The 12,964-nt window shown below is 38.2% G+C and overlaps 1 protein-coding gene across 1 annotated transcript; it reads left to right on the forward strand.

Annotated features, from left to right (window-relative positions):
* The first annotated feature begins 12,116 nt into the window (after window positions 1-12,116).
* On the forward strand, window positions 12,117-12,783 carry LOC133866191 (basic leucine zipper 4). Its single transcript, XM_062302733.1, has one exon. The coding sequence runs from the start codon at window positions 12,205-12,207 to the stop codon at window positions 12,781-12,783; it is 579 nt and encodes a 192-aa protein (XP_062158717.1). The 5' UTR covers window positions 12,117-12,204.
* Window positions 12,784-12,964: the final 181 nt, after the last annotated feature.

Consider the following 12,964-nt stretch of genomic DNA (forward strand, 5'->3'; position numbering starts at 1 on the left):
CAAACAGCACCGCTTGACACCAATGGAGCACCACTTGCCATGACCTAAATGATGCAGATCCGGCTACCCCAATATGATGTGCTGCCACCTTGGGCTATTTATGCAAGGAATCGACAAATCCATCATCATGGAGCCACATCGATTGTAAAGCAACTCAGGTTATAGATCTATCCACCTAGCAACCACCATGTACCACTATATACACAGATGCTACTGGTGGAGGAGAGGTATAATCACCGGGTGAACGCCTGCCTAGGAAGCGAATGAAAGTTAATTTTCAGACTTTGTCCTTAAGGACAAGGATACTTTCAAGGAGGAAAGAATGTTATGAAAGTAGAATTCTACAACAACTAGAAGACATTGGTATGACTCACAAGTATGTATCCAATGAAACTCTTGAAGTTATCTTTGTTGTAGCTTATCTTAGAGTAGTCATAGTTTAATTAATAAGGATAATTATAGTTACCATTTAAGTCAGAGTCTTTTAGTTATTTGTAGCATTATGTTGCATAAGTCATTTAGGAGTAGCTTTTTATTGGTTCCAAAATGGAAATCACATGTAACGCCCCAATGAAATTAACTTCATGGTTTGTCTCCCAGCCTTATTCTAAGAAGAACAAGACCACAAGGATCTCATTCTCTCTTAAAAGAGTCTGTAGCGAAGACTTTCACATAAAGGAATAAAGATAGCATTCTAAAATTCACAATCACATCAAGACTAGTCAGAGTAAACTAAAACATCATCATAAATATTAACAACCAAACCTCCCCAAAATACGGTCAAAAGACCAGTCATCAAAATAGTAGGTACAGATCAAGAACCAAAGCTTTAAGAGTCACCAACAACAAGAGTTGAAGCCTACACTTAACGAGATACAACATAAAGATGATATCTATCGTATCACAGTGGGATTCACTAGGTCCACGCTACATCCGCGCCAGCCAAATGGGATCTAATTCCTCAAAGATGATCCTGAACACTCCCTCCAACAGGACCAAATGCTGCTCTGAACTCGTCATCACAAAAACTATCTATAAAATAATACCTGTTTCATAAGTAGAAAAGATAAAAGTGTAAGTCCACGACTTAGTGAGTAATAATACGCATGATACACAGGTTATCATTTGGTGTACTCAGTTTAAGTTGAAATCACATGCAAGAGAATAATCTTTTATTGTACAAGATGATGATGTCTTTAATATAGATATAGGGTATATATGCTTATGTTATAGGGTATATATGCTTATGCTATATCAGGTCTTAAATCCTAAATAGCTCAAATTAGGTTTTTTGTCCATCTAACGATCGTTCATCCAATGAATGGTAAACGTTCGTCTCAGATGCCATTTGTTTGTCCACTGAAGGGTGAATGTTCGTAGCTTGGGCAGCATTCCAAATTCGAACTTAAAAGTCATAAAACTGGTTCTAAGCAAGTCCTAAGGTCTTAACATGATCTCTAACTGAGTCCTAACCTCAATAACATCTCCATGCAGTACTAGGTACATAAAATCTACTAATCAAATACTAATATAAAATTAAAACAAAAAACTAACCAAATATGTAAAATTAGCTAGAGATATTACCAAAACAGTAAACTAGGCTACGAAAACTAACTAAACAAAGCAAGAATCACTTAAGAAATGAGTTAGGTTAAGAGGTTACCTCTCTTGAAGATGAAAACCAAGAGAGCTTCTTCTCTTTCTCCAAAACTCCTCCAAAACACACTCTCCCTCAAGGGTTTACTAACTGGAAGGGATAGAAATGAGGTGAAGAGGGCAAGGGTGGTGGGTATTTATAGGTGAAGAGGTCGAAGTGGATGAGAATTACCTAATTTGATTTTTGGTGGACGTTTGCCAAAAGTTTCGTGAACGTTCATGAAAAAGCTAGGGTTAGACGATCGTTCGGTGTACAGCTGCGATTGTTCATGGTTCGGTCTAATACACACGCGTAAGGAGTGAGATGTACTTTCCGTCACACAGTACAACACTTCAATAATCGTTAGTGGTGGGGATCATGATTGTTCCTAAGGGCAAAATCACGAACGTTCCTGGTGGAACCGCGACTGTTCCTGATTCGGTCAACTTAAAAAGTCAAAAGATCCTAATTTCTTAATTAGGACCTAATTATCCTTAATAATTATTTGGGGCTACTACATCACAACACTTAGTATTTTCATACATGGGCGAAACATCGAAGGAAAATTAACCGCATTGGAATAATACAGGATGAAGACGAAAGAGAATGGATGAAGCCGGAAGACACTAGTCAAGCTTTCGTTCAATATTATAAAAATCTTTTCACAACCTACGAACCTGTTGGAGTGGATAGGTGCTTGACCAACATGGAGGCCCATGTGATTGCAGACATGAATAGGCAGCTGTTTAAAGAATTCACTTTGGAAGGGTTGATGCAATGCTCTCACAAATCCATCCATTGAAATCTCTAGTACCAGACTGATTTGCGGCTTGCTTCTATAAAAAATTATGGGTCACAGTGGGAGGAGAGGTATATACTGTTGTTCTAAATTTTTTGAATGGTGGAATTTTTTATGATGCAATAAATTCTACGTATATTGCGCTTATCCCGAAGGTTAAAGACCCATTCAGACTGACATATTACAGGCCTATTAGCTTATGCAACATCTTGTATAAGATTATTGCTAAAGTATTAGCCAATAGGTTGAAGAAGGTGTTGCCTCACTTTGTATCTCTAAATGAGAGAGGCTTATCACGAATAATATTCTGGTGGCTTTCGAGGCACTCCATACAATGGACACTCAAATGAAAGGGATAGAGGGTATATGGCTCTAAAGCTGGATATGATTAAAGCCTACGACAAAGTGGAATGGGATTTCTTGGAAGCCACCATGCAAAATATTGGTTTTGCAAAGATATGGGTACAGATGGTCATGACTTGTGTTAGAACAATGTCTTTCTTGGTACTTATCAATGGTTAGCCACATGGAGTTATCATTCCCACACGTGAGATTAGGCAAGGAGATCCCCTGTCACCCTATTTTTTTTTTTATTCTGTATGCAGAAGGACTTAGCTCAATGTTGCTTCATGCTAAGAGCGAAGGAAAGTTAACAAGTATTCCAATCACCAGGGGTGGTACAAGAATAAACCATCTATTTTTCGTGGACAATAGTTTGTTGTTCTCCAAGGCAAACGCTTTTGAATGAGACAGAATACAGAAGCTTCTGGAATTTTATGAGAAGGCATTGGGAGAAAAGTTGAATAGAAAAAAGACATCTATATTTTTCAGCGAAGCACCAAGCAAGAAGCAAAAGAAGATATTCTTTCTTTAGCGAGGGTGACTTTAACACAGAGATATGGGAAGTATTTGTGTCTACCAGCCTTGGTAGGTCGCTGAAAGATAAGTACGTTCACAGGTATCAAAGGGAAGATATGGAGAAGAATAAACCAGTGGAAAGAAAAATTGTTTTGTCATGCGGGAAAGGAGATTCTGTTCAAGGTGGTTATCCAAGCTATTCCAACTTGCGCGATGAGTGTTTTCTTATTACCAAAAACTTTATGTAGGGATATAAATTCCATGATGTAGATGTTTTGGTGGGGGCCAAAATTGCTTGGATGAGTTGGGAGAGAATGAGGCTATCTAAACACGAGGGTGGATTGAGATATAGAGATTTGGAATGTTTTAAATTGGCCTTACTCGCAAAGCAAGGGAGGAGACTGCTTCATCGTGATGACCCGGTTTAATACTTTTTATTTTTTAATCCAATCATCATCATAACATGTGCATACTTAATAACTTCTCATAACATGAACATATCACATCTAAGATAATAAATTGCAGCGCAAACATCTAAACATATCATAACCATACATAATCTAATGCCCGAATAATTATTTAATTGGTTTGTTATGATTAAATAAAAATACTATGGATTAGTGTGGTAAAATAATATAAGATAGCTTTATTTTATGTTATGGGCTAGTATGGCTTAGAAATGGAAGGCCAAAAGAAAAAGAGAATTAAGCTACCCATTTAGGCCCAAGTGTGAATTACAAATTTAGGTTTTCTCTCGTCTTCACTTAAGTTTAAAGGGCATATTTGGTATTCACTCAACCTTATCCTCTTTTTGATTGCATTTGGGACCACTCATTTCTCTAACCCTCACTTACACATTTTTTTTGGTCTCCCCACTTAAAGAAAACAAAAGCATTCATGAGTCTTCTAAGAGCACTCCCAATGGCTTATGCATCTCTCCCTTTTAGCTAGAATGGCTAAGCAAAATTTTAAACACTTGACTCCATCCGACTACGTACACAAAATCCAAAACAGATTTCTCTTCCATTTGTGAACAGTCTCACACTACAAGTGGTGTGACACTGTTCACAGATTTATCTATTTTTTTTTTTAATCTTTTCTCAATGCATCTTTTCATTTTGTCTTTTCCCATTATCTCATTTTTGTCGAAGCTCCACAGGAGCTCCTCTTCAGCTTTTTCAGTCCAATGGCATCCTCGTCTCTTTTCCAATCTCCCATCTCTCCCTCAAACCCAAAACACGTGTGCCTCCTAAACCTCATTTCTTTGCAATTAAAGCCTCTACTCACTCAACCCTATCTGCTACAAGTAAGGCTCAAAGCCTCCAAACATTCCCCTCAAGCACACTTCTAGTAACGCTACCTCAGTGGTAGTAGAAGGAAGCTAAGGTTTAGGTAGCTAGCCATCAATTTGAGATGGGTTTATCCGATTTGTCCACCTCAATTTAGCTCTGAGAGATGGGTTCGCTAGATTTAGCTCTAAGGGATGGCTCTTTCTGATTTTTTATTCTTTCTTTGCGATTTTCTTCTAATTTTTGTCTCTGCTTGTTCGTCCAGTGGATGTATGAGATTTTTTCTGCCTGTTTGTCTAATTTTGGTCCAATGGGTGTTTGAGATTTGAGATTTCATCTGTTTTTGGTCAAGCTACCGTCTTCTCTGTGATTTTGGTCAAGTTGTTGTCTTCTTTGTGATTTTGTCTGATTTTGGTCCCTTGGGTGTTTGCGATTTGTGATTTTTCCTTTCTTTGTGCTGTTTGGTTGCTAATAAACGGATTGGAAAGAAAGTGAAAGTAGAAAAAATTTGAAGAAGTGGAATTGTGGGTGATCAGTTTCCGTCTAAGGTTTGAGAAGAATGTTGCTCTTTTTGTCTAATTTTTGTTGAATAAAAAATTTTAAAAACGATTATTTAAATAAATTAGAGGAAAATTTAGATAAACCGTTTGATAGAGGTACTTAAAAGTGGTTAGCTAGTAAAAGTAGATTTTGGTTAGTGATTTTACCTAAAAATTTACATAAACCATTGAGAATACTCTAAGGGAGAACCGAATCTCACTCCCTTGGAAGGGAAAAACTGTGGCTCTCATTTGTTCCTCTCATCTCTCATCTCTTCCTCTCCCACGTGAAGCATGAAAGTTGGCTATGGATTTCGATCTTCAAGTAGTTAAGGCAATGTAAAATAGCTAGCTAAACCGTAAGTTCTCTCAACTTTTCATCTCTCTCATTTTATCTCTTCTCTTCTCTTCTGCACATGTTTTTCTTCATGGGTTGGAACCCATTGTTTTCACTCGCACAACTTCTCTCTCTTCCATGTATGAACTAGGTTTGAGCTTGGGTTGGTTTCAAATCAAGTCCTCCATCATTTTTGAGCTTCGGGTATCGTTTATCGACCTTAGAACTTCTAATCTACCGATCATTTTGAGGTAATTTCATAATCCCTAATTTTTCTCAAAGTTAGGTCAATTTTTGGGTGTTGGACTAAACTCTTAAAATTTGCTTAGAGCTTTTGTGTATAGTAGATTTGTACACACTATTTAAGCCATGGGTTGTTGAATTTAAGTATTAAAATTTCAATTTTGTCAATTGTTGAAGTATGGGCATAAACCCTAAATTTTATAGTTTGAGTTAAATTTGGGGTTTTTAGGTGTTTAAACACTAGGTTATTAATTGGTGGGGTTAATTGCATTTAGAGTGTTAATTAACCCCATGTTGTCTATGGGTTCCAAGGATAATGGGTATTTATGGGTTTAGGTCTTAATGATAATGAGTAGTATAAATTGGGGATTTTTAGTTATAAAACTTGGAGTTTTTCTATGTGTTTGTTTAATTAGTTAATGAGTAATAAAAGTAAACCCTAGAAATTACATGGGTTGCCATGGTATGTTAACACTTGAGACCTTTAAGAGCCTATGTGGTGTTTAGAGTTAGAAAGTATTATGAGTTGGTCTTAATGTATTATTGCATTGTGAAATGCAATGGTGCATTTCAAGGCTTATCGTCACAAGCTTTTCCTCAAGTGGATAAAGTGAGTATTTAACTCACTGAGAATAGATTCTATGTTTTGTGATTTTAAATGAAATTACAAGAATAGTATGTTTTAGCTTCAAGCCGATAATATGTTTTAATGTTATGTGATTTAAGGTTGCTTTTAATACCTTGAATTATGTTGATACATGATTTTGATGATGACTTATGATCTTTAAAAGTATGTCTTATGAATGCATAAAGCATGATGTGAAACGAAAACGAGAACATGAAACGCTGAACTAAGATTGTTTGGGTGAGAGTCCCATTGGCACCATGTGTAAGACTGTTTAGGTGAGAGTCCCATCGGCATCAAGCAACAAGACCGTTTGGGTGAAGTCCCATCAGCATCACAAGTAAGACCGTTTGAGTGAGAGTCCCATCGGCATCACGTGCAAGACCTGTTGGGTTGAAGTCCCTTTGACATCAAGCAACAAGACCATTTGGGTTAGAGTCCCTTTGAAACTATGATATGATGATAACGTACGAAAAGCATGCATAGCATGATGATAATGTATGATATGGTTTATATGGATTTTCATGTTAGATGTATCGGTATGCTCATGAGTTTGAATGGAACAGAGCATGTGTATACCGTTACAGCTGGTTTGCATATGATGATTTATATGATTTCTTGCTTAGATGTACATGCATGCTTGTGTTCCCTGAAATTCGTGGAGTGCTTCTATATGAATATAGTTGAGATATATTATATACAAACATGTTAGATATAGATGGGCTTTTATGTATATACTTCCAAGCTCAAGACTGGAACATAAACATATATTTACAACTAAGTAGTATGATTCCTTGCATTTATGAGAAGCTAGTGTTTACCTTATCAGCTACGAAACCTTTAAAAAATGAAACAAAATAAAAGTCGATTCATTGCAAAGCCTAGTGATTTTTATACTCACTAAGACTATGGATGTAGAACCCTAGTCCCATATTGGGAAGAGATGAATAGTTCACATAGAGTGAGTAGTTTATAAAGATACTCATGAGTGTTAAGTCCCACATTGCTTAGTTTCTATGAAACATGGCTTTATAAGCGATTCTAGGAAAGCTCCAAATTAACTAGTCCTTTTGGGGTGATAACGCATATGTGGCTAGCGCTTTTCCTTTAGTCGTTATAAATGGTATCAGAGCCACCTAGTAACGCCGAGTCATGTGATACTAGAGCATCGCATGACGTGGCCTTGACGAGGACGTCAGAGGTTTAAGGGAGGGAGTTTGTAACACCTAGGTCCTATATTGGGAAGAAATGAATAGCTCACATAGAGTGAATAGTTTATAAAGATACTCATGGGTGCTAAGTCCCACATGGCCTAGTTACTAGGTGAAACTAGGCTTTATAAGGGATTCTAAGAAAGCTCTAAATTGACTAGTCCTTTTGGGGTGATAGCGTAGATGTGGCTAGCGCTTTTCCTTGGGTTGTTACAATGAATTTATTAATCTACCTATATAAATGTGGTTATCACTATGGTCACACAGATCATGCTATTGATGCAGGTGTTGAGGGCTTAGATTAGGACTCTGTGGCCTCGTACTTGGGCTATCAAGACTAAGATTTTTTGATATTGGAGCTAATGTCAAGCTATAACTTTAGTCCCTTCTTGTATTGGCATCTATTGTTAGTATTTAGATACATTAGTATACTCATGGCACTGTGTCGTATGTGACACCTTTTGTATGGCTATACTTTTGTTACGTAAAAGATATAATGATCAAGCTTTAATCATATAGAAGTATTTTTTGGCTCTGTGTGTTGTATATAGTTTCCATATGTAATTTTTAGTAATTTTTTTGCTGCTATGTGATGAGCATTGAATATTGCACATTGAAGCTCTTAACTCGCATATGTTAGCCTCTTAGTCTTATTGTGATATGATGTTTTGCACGTTTTTTATGTTAGTAGTACTCTCAAGAGCCAAGGAAAAAAAAAAAAAAAAAAAGCAATTTTTTAGACTTAAAGGCTAAAATCCATCACAAGATTCAATTCAGCATTTTGCACTGCCAGACACACTTGAGCGCACATCATCTAGGCTCGAGCGCAGAATGAAGTAGGCTCGAGTACAATAAAGTTCGAGTGCACATCCAAAGGGCTTGAGCAATGGAGGAGCCCTAAACTAAAGGAGTCCATTGAAGACCCCTTCAAATAGGAGGTCTGGTTGGGAAGCATTCACGTAAAAGTACGTGTTAGAGTTAGAAGTACGACTACTGGATCAGGTTATGTGAGTATTACTGCCTTGTAACTAGCTTTGTCTTCTGAATAGTGGATTTCTTGGGTTTGGCTGCCCCAGAGTGATTTTTCTCTTGATAAGAGTTTCCACTTCATCAACAAAATATTTGTCTCTTTGAAATTCTGCATTTAATATTTTATTGAACAATTGATCACACACACAAACGTTAAGTAGGAGTCTTTATTTTTCAAATGAAAATTTTAAATCTCCTTTCAATATATATATATATCCTCTAGGTTTCCTTATGAGAAAAATCAATTTTTTTTTTTGTCTTCTTGGATTTTTAATTTCATAATTAGGTTCTTAAATTTTTCTTTGATTTCAAATAGGTTCTTCTGTCAACCTACCGTCCAATTAATTAACCAATCAATTCTTGTTTGACACCACCTCACTTATCAAATGTACGCACCATGTGACATAGTTATTTTAAGAGAAAATTATAATTTAGCCTCTCAAACTACGAGCCATTCTACGGATATCTTCTCAAACTACCAACACTTGGACTTCGGCCTCCCAAACTACCAAAACATTTGAAAATGGCCCATTTTGGGGAAATATGCCCATAATACCCTTCTCACATGTCATTTTTCAATTAAAAAAATAATAAAACTAAAAAACTAAGAAAAACTTAAAACTTAAAAAAACTAAAATTTAATTTTTTATTTTTTATTTTTTACACCCCCCTTGGGGAGGACAGGGTGGCCGGCGCCACCTATAGGGTGGCCTGAAGCCACCCCCAGGATGGCCAAACTCACCTTCGCAAACCCACGAAAGCCCCGATTATGCGGCCAAATGGTGTCCGGTGCATGGTGGAGCGCAATAAGAAGAAGAAGAAGAAGGGTAGAAGGGCATCGTCAAGCCGCATCAAGGGCGGCGCCAATTTCCACTGGGCCGTGAAGGATGGGGTGCTACGCAAGAGCAAGAAGCTCACCGAGTCCCGCTTCTACCGCCTCTACAGGAACCCAAATAGCCAAAACCAGGCCGACAACTTCACCAACGACGAGCTCTAGCAGATTGGCCTCGGCTACGACCAGGTGCTCCGTTTCATGGAAAAAAGAATACCCTAATCTGCACCACCCCTTCCACCGGTACAAGTATGCCGAGTTTGGGCCCTCCTCCTGGCGCAGCGATGGACCAGGAAGAGTGGGAGAAGATTGAGCAGTTCAAAATGGCTTCAGGTTACGGGAGAAGATTGAACGAAATGGATAGTGGTAAAGGGTTTTAACCACTTCTGAGTGTTTGTGAGGCACCCCAGGTGGAGGCTCAATGAGCTACCATGGCAGCAGTGGACATTAGTCTATGAGGTCGTCATCGAAGGCGGTAAAGGGAGGTTGGACAAGTGGAGTCTCGTGGGTAGTCTCATCGGTGGCCGCACGGCCACCCCCAGCTCTTGGGGGTGGGTTTCGGGCTACCCCCGGCCTTAGGTGGTGGTCGTGAGCCACCCCAGAGGTGGTGCGGGGGTGGCTTTCGGGCCACCCCCCTCCCTAAGTGGCAACCACCCCCAAACACCTACTTTCTAATTTTTTTTTAAAAAAAAAATTATAATAAAATAAAATTTTAGTTTTTTATTTTTTTATTATTTCTTAATTGGAAAATGACATATGACAATGGTATTATGAGCATATTGTGCCTTTTTCAAACGTTTTGGTAGTTTGGTTGCCAAAGTTCAAGCATTGGTAGTTCGGGAGGCTATTTGTAAAATGGCTGGTAGTTTGGAAGGTTAAATTGTAATCTTTCCTTATTTTAAATTACAAATATATCCTAAAAAATTATAAACCAAATACCTTTGGTAAGGGGGTATTAGGATCCTCTCCATTTGAAGTGAAATGGAGAGGAGCCGATCCCTTATTTTATAAGGGGTAAAATATTCCAAAAAGGTGAAATGTAAGGGTGTGCAGATTCCACCCGTACCCGCGAACCCGCCCCGCCCCACCAATAACGGGTATAAAACATTTCTAGAAAAATGCAGACCCTAAATATGCCAACCCGTGATTTATGGGGCGGGTTGCGGTATTAAATTTTTTCCCACCCGCACACTCACCCCGCCCCACATCCCTTTATACTCATACCATCAAATTTTTTCCCAAAAAAATTATAAGAGTCACAACTAGGGGTATGCCTTTGATTTCATCAAATTTTTTCCAAAAAAAATTATAAGAGTCACGATTAATTGCCCAGATTGTGTACCTTTGATTTCATTCAATACAGTTCTGCACTATCTATTCCATCTCTATTCTTATTCCATTCTCATATACACTTCCATCTCTACATTCTCACATACACATACAATACAGAAAAGAATAAAAAAGTTATTTACAGTTGAATTTTGAACTGGGTTAGCAAGATTGTGAATTATTTTTCTGGTTTTGCCCCCACCCCCCCCCCCCCCCCCCCCCAAAAAAAAAGAGAATACCCGAACCCGCATGAACCTGTCCCGATCCGTGTTACCCGAGGCCCAACGGGTTGACCACTCACTATGCGGGTTGCGGATCTCGATTTTCAAAACCGTTCACTGCGGGGCGGGTTGTGGGAAACATGCAAATCTGACCCAATCCGGCCCGCGCCTACCCCTAGTGAAATGACTATTTTACCTCTAATAAAATAAGGACCGGCTTCTCTTCATTTCATTTGAAATGGAGAGGTCCGTTTCCCCTTGGGGGAGGGGGCTCATAATGGATGGAAGAAGCCAAATCTAAAAGGGAAAAATAAGTTACATTTACCACGATGATGGAATCCTAAATAACATAAATTTCTTACAAACTGGTTTGTAGGAAATTTCTTACAACCCACATATAAAAAGAACATGTATCATTTAAATATGTGAGAAACACATGTTTTTTTTTTATTAATGTTATTAAAAAATGATGTAAGAAGTACATGCTATTTAAATAACTGTGTTTCTCACATGTCAATGAACACATGTTAATCTTATATGTGGGTTATAGGAAATATCCTACAAACCGGTTTGTAAGAAATTTCTGTTCAATCCTAAAACAGAAAAGGAAAAATCTAAACGCCAATTACTTACTAATTATGATGGAATCCTAAAACAGAAAAGGAAAAATCTAGACGCCAATTACTTACTAATTAGTAAACACTCCACTATCCAAGTGGTGCCGCCGTAGTTACGTATATTTTGTTTTTGGTTTGGTAAGTGTGTAACTGTGTATGTAGAGAGGAGGTATTAATTAATTGTGAGATTAGCAATAATCACAAAATTAATCTTTTTCAAGTTTATATTTATTACCAAACTAATACGAATGTAGGTAGCTAATCAAATTTAAGCTTTCTTTCACAGGTTGACGTCGCTTTACTTCCTTAAATGCTTAGGTAAATTAGGTGGATTGATTTCAAGCACTCAGATTCCTTCATTAATTAATGTTTGAGCAAGTAATATATATATATATATATTGCCCTTTTAGCTCCTGGTACCAGCTTTGTGAAGGGAAGGCACATATCATTAAAATATCAAATTCATTCGCAAGGCGTTTGAAGGTGGAATTAATTACATTTTAGGTGCCTAATAATTGACACTAGTAGCAGATCAAACTCTAAAAGCATCATTTCATTTGTGAAAGCAAGACGAGTAGCAGATCAACTCCCATTTAAGAAGCTCCTTAATTACAAATTCTATAGAAAACTATTGAAGCCATGGAGCCAAATGCTGAGATATCGATGATGAAGGGATTCCCTGCTCTGCATCAACAATATGATTTCCATGGTCATTCTCACACCCACAAACACAACCCCATCTCAAGCCTCCTCAACATGCAGCAGGCAGACGAAGAAGCTCAAGGATACCATACTATTGTAGCCAACGACTCCTTGCCATTTGCCTTCACTGCATTCTTTCCCGGCCGACTCCATGACTTCTCTCCGACAATCCCTTGTGACGAAGCAAAAGATCAGCTCCACCAAGGCATCGTCAACGAGAGGAGGCTCAAGAGAATGATATCCAACAGAGAATCTGCTCGGAGATCCCGTATGCGGAAGAAGAAGCTAATGGAAGACCTCCAGTATCAGGTTCAACAGGCACAAACAGCCAATCAACAGCTCTCCCAAAAGCTTTTCCAACTGTTGGAGTGGAACCAGCAGATCCTCAAACAGAATGCTCAGCTAAAGGGAAAACTCTCTTCCCTTCAATTACTCCTCGAGGTCACTTGCAAATCCAACGCCAATCGCCCTACCGCTGAAACTTCCACTCCTTCCACCACCAGTTTGCTTTACTGATCAGTATTAACAAACGTTGTATACCTACAACATATTCTAGAGATAGGAGAAGGAATCAAGAATTAAGGAACCACAGCACCGGCCGGGCAGTGTTGTGTTCATCATCCAGTTTGATATCAGATACTGCAATACCAGAGGCAGTGTTGTTTCGCATGTCTTAATTACTTCATTGTAGTAGAGA

This window comes from Alnus glutinosa, chromosome 4 (genome assembly GCF_958979055.1).
Source record: "Alnus glutinosa chromosome 4, dhAlnGlut1.1, whole genome shotgun sequence".
Classification (NCBI taxonomy): Eukaryota; Viridiplantae; Streptophyta; class Magnoliopsida; order Fagales; family Betulaceae; genus Alnus; species Alnus glutinosa.